This window comes from Macaca nemestrina, chromosome X (assembly GCF_043159975.1).
Source record: "Macaca nemestrina isolate mMacNem1 chromosome X, mMacNem.hap1, whole genome shotgun sequence".
In the NCBI taxonomy this organism is placed as follows: Eukaryota; Metazoa; Chordata; class Mammalia; order Primates; family Cercopithecidae; genus Macaca; species Macaca nemestrina.
Genome location: NC_092145.1, coordinates 62,427,621 through 62,443,126, shown reverse-complemented (window position 1 = coordinate 62,443,126; position 15,506 = coordinate 62,427,621). Strand labels below are relative to the sequence as shown.

The following is a 15,506-nucleotide window of genomic DNA, read 5'->3' as shown; positions in this document are numbered from 1 at the left end:
TTTTCTTGTAAATTTGTTGGAGTTCTTTGTAGGTTCTGGATATTAGCCCTTTGTCAGATGAGTAGATTGCAAACATTTTCTCCCATTCTGTAGGTTGCCTGTTCACTCTGATGGTAGTTTCTTTTGCTGTGCAGAAGCTCTTTAGTTTAATGAGATCCCATTTGTCAATTTTGGCTTCTGCTGCCGTTGCTTTTGGTGTTTTAGACAGGAAGTCTTTGCCCATGCCTATGTCCTGAATGGTACTACCTGGGTTTTCCTCTAGGATTTTTATGGTATTAGGTCTAACATTTAAGTCTCTAATCCATCTTGAATTAATTTTCGTATAAGGAGTAAGGAAAGGATCCAGTTTCAGCTTTCTACTTATGGCTAGCCAATTTTCCCAGCACCATTTATTAAATAGGGAATCCTTTCCCCATTTCTTGTTTCTCTCAGGTTTGTCAAAGATCAGATGGCTGTAGATGTGTGGTATTATTTCTGAGGACTCTGTTCTCAAACCATTCATGTTTTTAAGAATTAGTTTATGTTTATATGTATTTTCAATTATTACACTAAAAATATTTGTAGTTGTATCTAGTTAAAGACTATTGCATATTTAAAGTGTTTACCTGTTTACATGACTTTTGATTTTTTGTTTGTTTGTTTGTTTTTGAGACAGAGTCTCACTCTGTCACCCAGGCTGGAGGGCAGTAGCACAATCTCAGCTCACTGCAGTCTCTGCCTCCCGGGTTCAAGCAGTTCCCTGCCACGGACTCCCAAGTAGCTGGGATTACAGGCACCAGCCACCACACCCACCTAATTTTTGTATTTTTAGTAGAGGCAGGGTTTCACCATCTTGGCCAGGCTGGTCTCAAACTCCTGACCTTGTGTTCCACCCTCTTCAGCCTCCCAAAGTGCTAGGATTATAGGCATGAGCCACCGCGCTTGGCCTTGTTTTGTTTGTTAAAGGCAATTTTTTTAAATAACCGGAGAAAGAAATTAAGAAATATTGATGTGCTTAGACTTTTGAAAAGCTTGTGCATATGTGAATGCATGTGCATGTGTGTGTGTATTCTTCCTACCATCAAGATATATTCTTTTTGCTCTTCTTTCCCCTATTAGGTCTGAGATCATATTTTTAAATGTGTACATCATAATATATTTTGCTGTTATTTGGATCAGAGAAAAATCTATTTCATAAAATGTACCACAAACTGACATGTCAAACTTGTTTTAAAAAATCAATTGTGGGATGAGCAATTGTCTTTAATTTGCATTTATCCCATCTCTTATGACCAGTTTCCAACTTAGAGTTTACCCTCTTAACATCGAGTTACTTGTGTTATTTTCTCAAAGTGATGTAATTATTTTGCTTTTGCTTCATTACCGCAACAAAATGTTAATAGATTTATAAATAAGCAATTTTAGAGGAGCATGAAAACTAACCAAATTTAACAAACACACTGAAGAGATTTGAAGATTTGCATTTTCACGAAGCTATTGAACAACAACAACAAAAAAAACTAGCAGCACTAATATGCAACAAGTTCATCTTTGAACGATAGAGCTAAATTAATTCTTTGTGCCATATTTCTATTAGGATTTTAAGCTGCCTGATTGTCTGTGATCACTAAGTAAAGGTGAAGTCTAGATTAGTAAAACTTATTTCAAAGGCTGATGTCAAAACGGAAGCAAATGTTAGGAGTGCGCTACTCTTTCTGTAGGTAAAATAAATAGCACTTGGTTCTTCCTCTTTTTAGTATAAATTTTGCAAAAATAAATAAATAAATAAATAAATCCTGTACTTACTTGTGGCAATAACTTAATGTTCCAATATGTTTAATTTAACATCCTTTAAATTTAAACATTATTAGCTAATGGCAGTTTTCAAAGTACCACCAGTTCTAACTCCTGACCCTTATGTCAGTTACTAATGAGTTACTTGTGATTTACATTAAGATTTGGGAACAAGTTCAAAATGTTTTTTAAAAAACAGATAATTTTCCAGTAATGTTGGGAATCAGTAATACTAAAAACATTTCAGACATCCAAGGGAATATTCTATATAATTGCCAGGTACAGTTATGTAGATTCTATGTGTTAGTTACTTATTGAAGAATTGTCAAGTTGTAAGAGGAAAGGACAGAAAGGTATCATTTTGAAATTTAATAGGAACTTCTGAGAGCTAGAGACAACACTACTCTTTTAAAATTGTAAAATACGACCTGCTGTATCTTATAGAATGTAATCTTTTCAATTTGTGTACCTTAAATAAAGCATTGAATGCACTTTGGAAATCAGAACTTTTGGAAGACTCATTGCATTTAACATTAGTTGAACGCAGTATTGGACCTGGAGTAATTATATTTAGTTGGGACTATTTATTATGAATGAATGTGCCCCAACATTGCAGCTTATAGAGCTCATAAACACAAGTCTCTTAGCAACATTTTTTCTTCAATGCCATGAGATTCATAGCTCTAATTTTAACAGTCCTATGATCCAACTTGTCTTCATTGTAAATAAAAGCAAAATTTTGTATTAAGAAGGCTGTACCAAACAACAATCAATTCTTATTAAATAGAAAATATGTGATTCCTTTATTCACACATGCATATAATATGAAAAAAGTATTTTTACTGATTTTATTTTAATCCTTATAGTACCATTGCAATTGTCATAGCTTTTCTTCAGAACAGCATCATGCTAGTATGATCAAATTATCCACAGATAATTTCATATCTGTGAAGCTCTCCCATCCCACATTTTTTCATTATATTATACTATGGCCATCTCTGTGTTAATAATGTCATAACTAGATCATATGTATCATTTATCAAAAGTGAGCAGGAACATATCCTGAATGCAAAAGAATTCTAGTAATAGCAACTAATTAAAGTGAATTAAAAGTGAACTGATTAAACTGTGTTGGTAATGGATGTAGTGGCTTGAAAATATAAAATTATATATATATATCCAAAGACAGTTCATCAATTTTGCCAAGTGAATATATTCATGTTTCAGAATTAGTCTCTTATTTTTAAGATAACCCTATGACTTTTGATTGTTATAGAACTTAATTATTCAATAGATAACAAATTGTAATCATGATTTCTCTGATCAATACAATGTATTTTTTATCTACAAAGAGAGTATACGGGCAATAAAAATCCCAGAAATGTTGTCCATGATTTTAAATGCCTTAGAATGATTAATATTATAAATTTAAAAAGATATTTTTGTGTAGATTTATTTTTGATTTTTAGGAAAAATAATGATTTCAGTTTGTGAGTTTTTATTTTATAGATTCACTGGAACTTGTCTTGTTTAATGGTCCTTTAGTGAGTGTCAGGGTAAGAGATGTGATTAAATATAATACTGTGACAAAAAGAGATGTCTATAGAATAAAAATTATGAAATAATCATATTCTAAAATTGTTCTAATTAGAGTACAGTCTGACACATTAGAATTTCATTTCTCTAATATGGTCATTCATATTAAAATGCCAAAAAAAAAGAGTCTATTATAAACATATTTAGAAAACTTCATCAGCATTCCCAGTTTTCTCTCATACATACATATGAATATATACGTTTCTGAAATTGTCAAAGAACCGTGTCTTAATCTGTTCAGGTTGCTATAACAAAATGCTATTAACTAGGTGGCTTATAAACAACATAAACAACATAACAACATAATAAGAAACTCTTATTTCTGGGAGTTCTGGAGGCTGAGAAGTCCTAGTTCAAACTATAGGCAAATTCACTGTCTGGTGGAGGCTTACTTTCTTGTTCATAGACAAGGAAGCATCTTTTCACTGTGTACTCACATGGCAGAAGGAGTAAGAGGTCTTTGAAGTCACTTATATAAGGGCACTAATCTGATTCATGAGGGATCCGCCCTCATGACCTAAGCACCTCCCAAAGGCCAACTTCTAGATGCCATCACGTTAGTAATTATGTTTTAACATATTAATTTTAGGGTGACAGAAACATTCACTCTACCATAGACCATATGGCTTAAATAATCTGAATCTTACTTCAGACTTACTAAAACGAACAGAATATTTGAATTTTGAAACCTAGGAACTTGTGATGGCAGCCGTGGCTGTCTGGAGTGGCCACTGTCATGACACCAGCTGCAGTGGGGGAGGTGTGATCAGGGTTGCATGTTCCATGGAGCCTGTGGGAACCAGGAGCAGGTGGGAGCCCCGCCCCCTTCTGAGTTAGAGGAGTGAGAGCCTCGCCCTCCAAGGTGCAGTTTCAGTGGTCCAGCTAGGATTGCTGCTCCCAGCATCCTGTGCTCTTGGGGACCTGGGAAGCCCTCCTGCCCCAGCAGGCTTTAAAGTGCCTGCTCCTGCTGCTTGGCCTCTCAGCTCTCCAGCTGCCCACTCCAATTTTGGAGCAAAGTTGAGGTCAAGCCTAGGCACTGTGGCAACCTGGTGGGATGTGTGTGAGCATTTGGTGGTGCTGACATGCCCATGGCTACCTCAGCCCCCTCCAGACTTTGGCCACCCACAAACAAGGGAGGGAAGCAGAGGGGGTGCTGAGGTCAGCTGGGCATGGGCCTGAAGATGCCCTTTGGCATGAACAGCCTGGGTGCCATGGATGACATGATTGATAGTGGGCACCAGGGTTGACATGATTGATAGCATCAGGAGGCATACAGGCTTCTGCTCAGAAAGGGGCAGGTCCCTGGTGAAGTCCCACTTTTCTGTCAAAGAAGGCCTGAAGCCTGGGGGCCTGTTGGCCAGTTCCTCAGACCAAAGTGAGAATATGTGCTTTTTCTGGCCTGCCCATGGCTGCCCATCGACCAATCAACATGAACTTTCTCCTGTCTCAAGCCCGTAAAAACCCCAGGACTCAGTCAGAATTGGGCAAACAACAGGATGACCTAACTGCTGATAGGAGCTACCCACTCCGGGTCTTCTGAGAGCTGCACTGTCACTCAACAAAGCATCTTTTCACCTTGCTCACTCTCCAGTTGTCTGTATACCTCATTCTTCCTGGACACGGGACTCAGGACCCACCAAATGGCAGGACTGAAAGAGCTGTAACACAAACAGGACTGAAACACCACCCTCCCACCCCAACTTGCCACGTTGGGGGTGACGAGAAGGAGAAAAGAGAGAAGAAGAGAAGAGCTGTGCCCCTCAGGGAGCCTGGACCTAGCAGCTCCCTGAGCCAGGACTGTGACACCCTCTTTGGGGCTCTGTGGTTCTTGGCATCTCCAAGCTTCCAGGCGCCACCATGTTCCCTGGTGCCCAATTCACTTGCAGTACACTTGGTTCAGCTGCAGCCTTGCAGGGATCTAGCGCCCATGCTGGCACCTGCAGCTGCCCACTTCATCACAGCCAGCATACCTGGTTATGCACAGTGGCCGGAACCTGTGCTTGCTCACTCACACACCCCTCTCCTCCCTGCATCTGACTTGCTCTTGGCAGGCATGGGATCTGGGCTGGTAGGGAGACCCAAGTACAGCATGCCAAGCTGAGTGGGTGGAATAAGCCCAGAGGGCCCTAGCAAAACTCAAGCAAAGGCACCATCGGCCACAGAGGGTTCTGTCTGGTGAAGCAACACCCCAAGGATCTTGTGACATTTGCATGATTAACAAATTAGGTGATTTCTACGTAGCTGATGTTTTGAAAACCACTTGATAGCTACTGGTTGCAGTAGCTAGCTATTGATTTTATCCAAATTTGCATGCCCTTATCTAATTCCCAAATGTTATGAAAGGCAACAAAAGTAGTGTTACAAAAAGTCCAAATAATATATTGGAGGTAAATATATAAGATTGATTTATGGGTTTTAGAGTTGGAGACTATATCTTTCTACTAGTGTCTATTCCCATCCTCAATTTGGAAATAATTAAAAAGTATATGTATATACCTTTTTAAGGAAAATGAAAAGGACAGTGCCATATCAATTTACTCCTGGGACCATAGCATAATGATCTTTAAAAAAAAAAAAAAAATTCTTTAACTTGTCAGTCACTTTGAGGTTATTTTTAATACTCTGTGTGTGTATGTGTGTATGTGGGTGTGGAATATGTGGGTGTGGTAGACAGTATGTAGCAATATTTTTGTTTGTATGGAAAATAAGTAGAGGAGAGTCTGCTTTTAGAAGAAATACACCTCTGTAGAGAGATCCACAAGTAAAAGACTACAGCAACACTACAGATATTAGTTGATTACAATTCCTCCCCACGACTCCACCCACAACTATATTTACCACAACCTTGCTTGCTACTATCTTCCACACTGGTGAATATTATTACTGGAAGATGCAACTATTTTAATTTATTATTTGATTATCTATGATGATTATAGAACTTCAGTTTTTTTTTAAAATGTAAGAAAAGTTCAAAGGAAACATTGGTCTATTCATCTCATATTAATTTCCAGGAAGTGACACATATTACATAAGTAGCAATTGTTTTTCATGTGCTAATGAATACCAGGTAAAAAAGATGAAATAAACATGTTTCATATACACAAGAATGGGTCTAAAACAAACATGCTACTACTATCCATAAACTCAACACACTAAAGAAATTGCTGGCATACTAGCCGATGTGTGCATTCTCCAATTTTATTAGGAATACATTCTAGTAATTATTATTTAAAAACTGATATTTATTCACCATCACAGCTTTTTGTTGCATTTTTTGCTAACATTAAGCAAGAAATATTTTGATCCAAGTGTTTATGTAATTAATGACAATGCCAGGTTTTTCCTCTTTCGTTGTATGCTACAAAATTATTCTAACATCTAATCCAAGTCAGAAACCATCTGTTGCTTGAATGACATTTGGTTTGTTTAAAATGTATCAATTAAACAGACATATTGTGCAACTACAGCAAAGGGAGAACTATTTTGCAAATACAAAGGAGTGACACCAGAGACAAAGCAGTGTTCAAACCAAACTTGTGGCTTATTTTATGGAAACATATTTTCAAATAACAACTAGAAAAACTTAACTATTGACTAATATTCTTAAAAATAAAATGATTATTTGGATCATATGAGATCCATGATTCCATTATCTCCCAAGCCTATTTCATCACTGACAATGGAGTAAATAGTATAGGTTTGATCTTGTTAATTATGCTAGTAGACTACAGGGACAAAAAAGAAAAGGGTTGATAGGATAGTAAAAGCTCTGAAAACCATAACAAATTAGGATGGGAATTATAGCCTGGAATAGGAAGACTTATACATGAGTCTTAACTATCTTCAAACACAGGAGGGCTTGTCATACAGAAGAAAGATCACACATATTTTCTGTAGCTAAAGGCAGAGCTAAAGAAAATTGGTGGGAATTTCTCCTTCTGTCAATGTTTTCTTTTCTAGCAGCTACCAACCCTCCTAATACACACTCTGAGCTGGAGAAGCAGATATCCAAGGTTGTTAAAGTTAAAAATAAAAGCAGAGTATGGTAGATATGATTCTGAAAACAAACTTTGTGATAAATACTTCAAGGATTTACATGCCTTTATTTCCCCACTTACTTCCTGATATGAGGTTCTTTTAGGATAGCTGAGGCTATCGGAAAACTATTGGATAGTCAAGGTGCTTTGGTAATTCATAAGTTTAAATGTAAGTCACTAAATATGGATGTGGTTAGTACCAAAAACAATGTAGATATTTCTACTATTCTTTTTTTGACTGATAATTAGGCTTTTCATTGAAACCATTGTCTATTTTAGTTTTAATATTTGGTTTTAATATTACTTAATGGCTTTTTTGACACATGCCAGTTTCAAAGCATGTTAAGTTTCAATTCTGTCATATTTTAAATGTTAGTCAAAGAATTGTAGTTTCTCAAACATTCACAATATTGCTATTTCATTTTCAAAGTTCACACAACTGTGGTAATAGCCAATTTAACAATTTATAATAACATTCCCGAAAGAAGAAGCATCATCTTGCATATCTACAAATAGATTATTTCCATTCTGATTGAGCTGAAATGAGTTATGATTCAAGGAAAGAAGGAAAGTTGCCTGCTTATAATGCCATGTAGTCTTCTAATCAGCAAAACATATGTCTGGCTCTGCCCCTCCCCTCCCCCCCCCCCCACACAAAACATATACCATGAAAAATGTAATGGCAGAATAGTCAGAGCTAGGAGATCACCTGACTCAATGTATTTTATGAAGCTACAATGTAACTTCATGAAAAGCCTCCAACACATGCTAGTGATGTGTTATGGTACTTAAAAAAAATAGCCACGAAGGGTAAAAACCCCAGAAACATGAGAAATGAGACTATTCACATTTTATGAAATGGAGCAGTGAGGCCGAGAGCAGTGGCTCACGCCTGTAATCCCAGCACTTTAGGAAGCTGAGGCGGGCAGATCACAAGGTCAGGAGTTCAAGACCAGCCTGGCCAATAGGGTGAAACCCCGTCTCTACTAAAAGTACAAAAATTAGCCGGGCTTGGTTGCGGGCGCCTGTAGTCCCAACTACTCAGGAGGCTAAGGCAGGAGAATCACTTGAATCCCGGAGGCAGAGATTGCAGTAGGCTGAGATTGCACCACTGTACTCCAGCCTGGGCGACAGAGTGAGAGTCCATCTCGAAGAAGGAAAAAAAAAAAAAGAGAAGAGAAGAGAAGAGAAGAGAAGAGAAGAGAAGAGAAGAGAAGAGAAGAGAAGAGAAGAGAAGAGAAGAGAAGAAGCAGTGAAAACGCAATTAGGCCAACAGGTCAACTGATCCATCCTGCTAAATGACTTGAATTGGTAAAGTATAAAGTTTTATGACTGCAAATTTCAGGGCCAAGCAGTAAAGGCCTGCTACAAAATAAAAAGGCCTGATATGTCATCTGTGAGTTTTTACACTGGGAATTATGATCTTCACATGGGATATGTATGCTGGCCATATAATGCATATGAAAATCTTTAGTTTCTAACCAGCTCTTTGCACATTTTCCTTTACGATATATTTAGTAATTAAAAATCATTTGGCTAAGAGATAGTATCTATGGGAAAAAAGGCAGAAATCCTCTGACATCCAGAATGAAGTTGTTTACTATTATAAAATGTGGGGACTTGGAATCTTCAAGTATTCTTAATAGTTTGAAATTCAAAATGTTTTATACATAAATCAAAAACAAACGTGCATATGGTAATCCTTAGAAAGTAATGAGACCCTACATATGATTACTCTTTCTAATCAGAGTTACTAGTGATGACAGTGAATCTAAAGGAAGATTGGGTTAGAGTGTATTAGATTTGAACTCATGGCGTGTGCAAGGTTGTATAATAGGTAATTCTAATAAGCCTTCTCTAACATGATACTCAAGTATTCTATAATTAGAATCACTGGGTCGCCTATCTGGATGCAGCTTCTTTGGTGCCAGATTAACCTGTCCCAAATGCCACTTGCATCATGTTATGAAATGTAAAAACATTTACCTGATAATTAGTATGAAATGATGCCTTCATGAGGTTTAATGGGCACAAGAATGTTAGGGATTTGGTATTTAGTCTGTAAATGATTTATGTGAGTGACACCAATATAATGTCTGGGTATTGTGTTCTGGAATTCTGATTCATTTGAGCTAAAAATGAGGTGTGTAGATTTTAGGGAGAGGCATCCTGTGTTATTTCTCTCTGCTACTGGCAGGAAATAACTAGCTGTTCAGGGCAAATATTTATTCATGAAAATGCCAAGATTTATTTCCATCCCATAAAGTCACTATTCCAGTCAGTAGATTTGTTTTCATTTCTGTGTCACAGCTTCTCTGCAGGGCTACAGACAGAAATTTGTCATGAACAAATTATAACATGAATATTAATGTAGTAGCCCTTTTATACTGTACAATAATTATCTTTAACCAGCTTTTCCATATTGACGAAATTAGCCTTCCAGATCAGAGGTCTTCAAACCATGGCTTTTAGAGCCAAATGATGAAGAATTTCAAGCAAAACATTATAGTTAAGAATACATAAAAGTATCTAAATTTTAAATTTTAATGTTCGTAAGTACAGTTTTATTGGAGCACAGGCAGGTCCATTCAGTTTCATATTGTCTATGACTGTTTTTACACTACAAAATTAGGGTTAAGTTATTGAGACAGAGACTGTATCATATTGTCCACAAAGCCTAAAATATTTACTATCTAATTCTTTACAGAAAAAGTTTGCTGACCCTTCAATTTAGTGGTTATAAGAGGGGTCCTAGAGGATGATTAGTTTATTTTTCTTAAAACTGTAGTTAAATGTTGTGATTTTTTAAAACTTATACTTTAATTTCTGGGATGCATGTGCAGAATATTCAGGTTTTTTACATTTGTGTACACATGCCATGGTGGTTTGCTGCATCCATCAACCTGTCATCTACATTAGGTATTTCTCCTAATGCTATCCCTCCCCTATCTCCCTACCCTCCAACAGGCCCCAGTGTGTGATGTTCCCCTCCCTGTGTCCATGTTTTGTCATTGTTCAACTCCCAATTAAGAGTGAGAACATGCGGTGTTTGGTTTTCTGTTCCTGTGTTAGTTTGCTAAGAATGATGGTTTCCAGCTTCATCCATGTCCTTGCAAAGGACATGAACTCATCCTTTTTTATGGTTGCATAGTATTCCATGTTGCATATGTGCCACATTTTCTTCATCCAGTCTATCACTGATGGGCATTTGGGTGGGTTCCAAGTTTTTGCTATTGTGAACAGTACTGCAATAAACATGTGTGCATGTGTCTTTATAGTAGAATGATTTATAATCCTTTGGTTATATACCCAGTAAAGGGATTGGTGGGTCAAATGGTATTTCTGGTTCTAGATCCTTGAGGAATTGCCACACTGTCTTCCACAATGATTGGACTAATTTACACTCCCACCAACAGTGTAAAAGTGTTCCTATTTCTCCACATCCTCTCCAGTATCTGTTGTTTCCTGACTTTTTAAAGATCACCATTCTAACTGGTGTGAGATGGTACCTCACTGTGATTTTTATTTGCATTTCTCTAATGACCATTGATGATGAGCTTCTTTTCATGTTTGTTGGACGCATAAATGTCTTCTTTTGAGAAATGTCTGTTCATATCCCTCTTCCACTTTTTGATGAGGTTGTTTGTTTTTTTCTTGTAAATTTGTTTAAGTTCTTTGTAGACTCTGGCTATTAGCCCTTTGTCAGATGGATAGATTGCAAATATTTTCTCCCATTCTGTAGGTTGCCTGTTCACTCTGATGATAGTTTCTTTAAATGTTGTATTTTATATATATATAATGAACTTCTACATAGATCCAACAAGCTATTGACAATGTTTTAGTTTATTTACAAGAATGCAAATGTCACCACCCAGTGGGTTCACCTTGCCTGCTGCCTAGACAGAGCCGATTTATCAAGACGGGGTATTGCAATAGAGAAGGAGTAATTCACACAGAGTTGGCTGTGTGGGAGTCCAGAGTTTTATTATTACTCAAATAAGTCTCCCTGAGCATTTGGGGAGCAGAGTTTTTAAGGACAACTTGGTAGGTGGGGAAGCCAGTGATCCAGGAGTGCTGATTGGTCAGGTGCAAAATCATAGAGATTCAAAGCTGTCTTCTTGGGCTGAGTCAGTTCCTGGGTGGGGCCACAAGATCAGATGAGCCAGTTTATCGATCTAGGTGGTGCCAGCTGGTCCATCAAGTGCAGGATCTGCAAAATATCTCAAGCACTGATCCTAGGAGCAGTTTAGGGAGGGTCAGAATCTTGTAGCCTCCAGCTGCATGACTCCTAAACCATAATTTCTAATCTTGTGGCTAATGTTAATCTTACAAAGGCAATCTAGTCCCCAGGAAAGAAGGAGGTCGGCTTTGAGAAAGGGCTGTTAGTGTATTTGTTTTAAACTATAAACTAAGTTTCTCTCAAAGTTAGTTCAGCCTATTCCCAGGAATGGACAAGGACAGCTTGGAGGTTGAAGCAAGATGGAGTTGGCTAGGTTAGATACCTTTCACTGTCTCAGTCATAATTTTACAAAGGCGATTTCACAAGGGCTTATTTAGTACTCTGAGGCTTTAGAGTTGAAGCAGCTAAACTTTTTGTAAACTTTTATGAAACTTTGCTTTTGAAGAATATAGCATTGATGATTATTTCAGTAGCTCCATACTAAATATCTTTAGTACTAATAAATAATAGATGACTGACAGGCTAGGTAATCCATGTATTTTAATGTCCTGTAATTCAGGGTAACATTTGGATTATGTCTGTATAGAGGTGATCAGAAGACGACCTGAAGCTTTTATTTTCCTCTTTACACTGTGGGTTCTAGATACAAGGACAAACAGAAAAAGGGATATTGACCAGGAAAAAGCGCACAAAAACATATTTCAATTGCATTATTTACCTGATAAATGCTTTAAATCTTAGAAGGTACAGTGTGGTTTAATCAGATAATACAGCCAATCTCACTCCTCACAGCTTCCACACAACCTAACACTCATCCCCCAATAAACTAAAACCAAGGCTGGGTGAGGTGGCTCACGCTTGTAATCCTAGCACTTTTGGAGGTCTAGGTGGGTGGATTGCTTGAGCTCAAGGGTCGAGACCAGCCTGGGCAACATGGAGAAACCCCATCTCTACCAAAAATACAAAAAATTAGCTTGGCATGGTGGTTCGCACCTGTGGTTCCAGTTACTTGGGAGGCTGAGATGGGAGAGTCGCTTGAGCCTGGGAGGTGGAGGTTGCAGTGAGCCAAGATTGCATTCCAACCTGGATGACAGAATGAGACCCTGTCTCAAAAAAACAAAACAAAACAAAACAAAACCAACAACAACAAAAACCTCTGCCTTCTGAACTCCTCAATATTACTCAGTTCCAGCAAACTTTTCTTTTATTCCATTTATTTTCTGCTCGTACTAATTCTGCTAAGAGTTACCTTAACCAACACCACCCGTGACTCCCTCTGAGAGGCCCAAAAGAATTATGTCTGGCTGTTACACTTACATGTAGAAAATCAGCAGACTATTTCTCATTAGAAGGAGTAATTTTATGATCATAAGCATATTCCATGAGATATATTATATGACATATTACATGCATTAGTCATTTTCTCATATTTTATTAAGACTTTAATGTAAAAAGTAATGGCTAAAAATTAAAGAAGATTCAAGTGAGCTACTTAAATATATGCATCTATTATATTTTCATATATCTTCCAATAAGTTTGAAGTATGATATTCAAATCTTTTCATAGCTCCATCTAAAGAAATGGCTGACTGTTAGACCTGAATTTGTGAAAACATATGCATTCTGTTATGAAAATGCCTAGGACCTAAATTATTGTGATCTTTGATGTATGTAAATCTCTTAAATAAATTATACCTAATTTGAAGCTTTCATGCTGTCAGTAGTTTAGTGCTTTGGTTGATCTATTGTTACATAGCAAACCATCAGTAATCTTCAGGGACATAAAAATCAATAGTCCTTCTTAATTTTTAGGTCAGGAATTTAGGTAGTGTACAGCAGATATAGCTGTTTCTGCTCCATAGTGACTGCTGCCCTAAGTAGGGGGTGCTCAAATGTCTGAAGATGGTTAGGATGACTCCAATAAGGCCACCAGCTGGAATGTTCATAATGGGTTCTTCATGTACATAGCCGGTGCCTGAACTTGAGTGGCTGGAACAGCTGGGCCTCTCTAGGCATTGTAATCTCTTTTTATACAGTCTTTCTATGCAGTTAGCTTGACCTTCCCCACAGTATGGCATGATCCCAGTACTCAAACTACTTTCAATGCAGCCGTTATTTTCCGTGGTGGGTTTTCCAAGGGTGCAAAGCAGAAGGTACAAGGTTTGATTACAGAGTCTGTGCAGATTCAATGTGGTCTCAGGCTACATGAAAGTCTGAATATCAAGAGGTGATGTCCACTGGGGAGCCTATTTTTGGAGACTACTACATATAGCATAGAAATGCTGCAAACAAAAATGCTGCTACAAGATCTGGTGAAGATGTTACAAACTTCTTTCAAAAACCAAATGCCTCCTCTTTATATTTTTACTTGTATATATATTTTTATATTCTGCTAGGAATACCATTTATGATGATAACTATAGTTTGTTTTTATAATTACCATTAACTGTTATCCATATTATATAATTATTTTTTTCTTAGAAAGTGAAGTCAATATAAATACATTCCAATTCAAAATTTTGTCCCTAAGATTCTTCTAAAAGATGATGTACTTTTAGTTTTCTAAGCCTACATGATTGAATAAATTTGTGTTATTATTTACAGTTTCAGCCCACTAGCAACTTACAGAAAAAGCAAAAAAGTATGATTATGTTTATCCACACTTATTATTCAAAAAATAAGTTATTGCCAAATAATACTTAAATAAATACATGTTGAAATGATGATTAGAATTTCCGGTTTGCTCACATATGCTAAAAAGTTGACTGTCTCTTGCTTTAGAGCAAGTTGACTTTCATTCTGCATCTAGCTATGCCTTGTTTCGAAATATAATGGGAGCAACACTGCCTTCAGGTGAAGGTTTGAACACAGAAATGCTTGTTCACAAAAGCCTGAAATTGTTCACAACTCAAGATAATGTTAATGTGCCTTCACCAGATAGCCAAAATAATGCATTTTCTAAATTGCAGGCATTAAACAATTATTCAGATCATATCTGAAACCCTGTCATTTTCATTCTCCCTTTCAGTCCCAGCGGCGTGTCACATTTCACCTGCCAGAAGGCTCTCAGGAAAGCGGCAGTGATGGTGGAGTGGGGGACCAGGATGCAGGCAGCCTTACCAGCGCATCCCATGGCCTGCCCCTTGGCTATCCTCAGGAGGAGTACTTTGATCATGTCACACCCAACAATCGCACTGAAGGGGATGGCAACTCCGATCCCGAATGTAGTAAGTGATGCCTCTCTGGTTCCTCAATATAAACGGGTTTACTGTGTTTGCAAGTCAAGCTATCATAGTCATAATAACATGGGCTAATTCATTATGTTATTGTGCATAGTGACACATTTTTGAAAGGTAAACATACAGAATTAGATGGATGGCATGTATGCAGCAGTTGATAATATTTTAAATGTATGATCATAACTACTGTGAATGAAATTTATTATAATGACTTTGTTAAGGCATAGATAGAATTTCCATTTATGTATACCTGTATATTTATTTGTATATAAACAGCCAATTTATTTTATTTTATTCATTTATTTGTGAAGGTGTAAATTTTTTCTGATATATAAAAATTATTTTCTAGATTTTATTTTTATTTTTAGTAGAGAGAAAAACCATTGACAGTTATTTTCTTTCTGAGGAAATAAGAGATCCTGACTCCAGTGTAGGAGAGTACATCTGAGGTTTTCAGTAATATACTGAAATCACACACCTATGCCATGTTACTGTTTAGAAAGGTGTTCACATTTGGTCTTCAGACAGAAGGCACAAAATCTGCATTTTACAAATTCCAAAGATGTTGAACTCTTTAAAAGGATCATAGAGTTGATAGTAAATAAAACTTCATTAAATGTATCATCTTGAACGTGTAGTGAACAACCTCGCTGATTTATAATTTCAGGAAATACAAAATTT

At 37.1% G+C, this 15,506-nt stretch overlaps 1 protein-coding gene across 4 annotated transcripts in view; it reads left to right on the top strand.

Moving 5' to 3' along the window:
• Window positions 1–15,506, top strand: part of LOC105487992 (protocadherin 11 X-linked) — a 789,315-nt gene that overhangs the window by 552,448 nt on the left and 221,361 nt on the right. For all 4 annotated transcript variants that reach the window (XM_011751645.2, XM_011751644.2, XM_011751643.2 and 1 more), the window contains one exon: window positions 14,615–14,813. In XM_011751645.2, coding sequence (XP_011749947.2) covers window positions 14,615–14,813 — 199 coding nt within the window. The remainder of the gene's footprint in view (window positions 1–14,614; window positions 14,814–15,506) is intronic.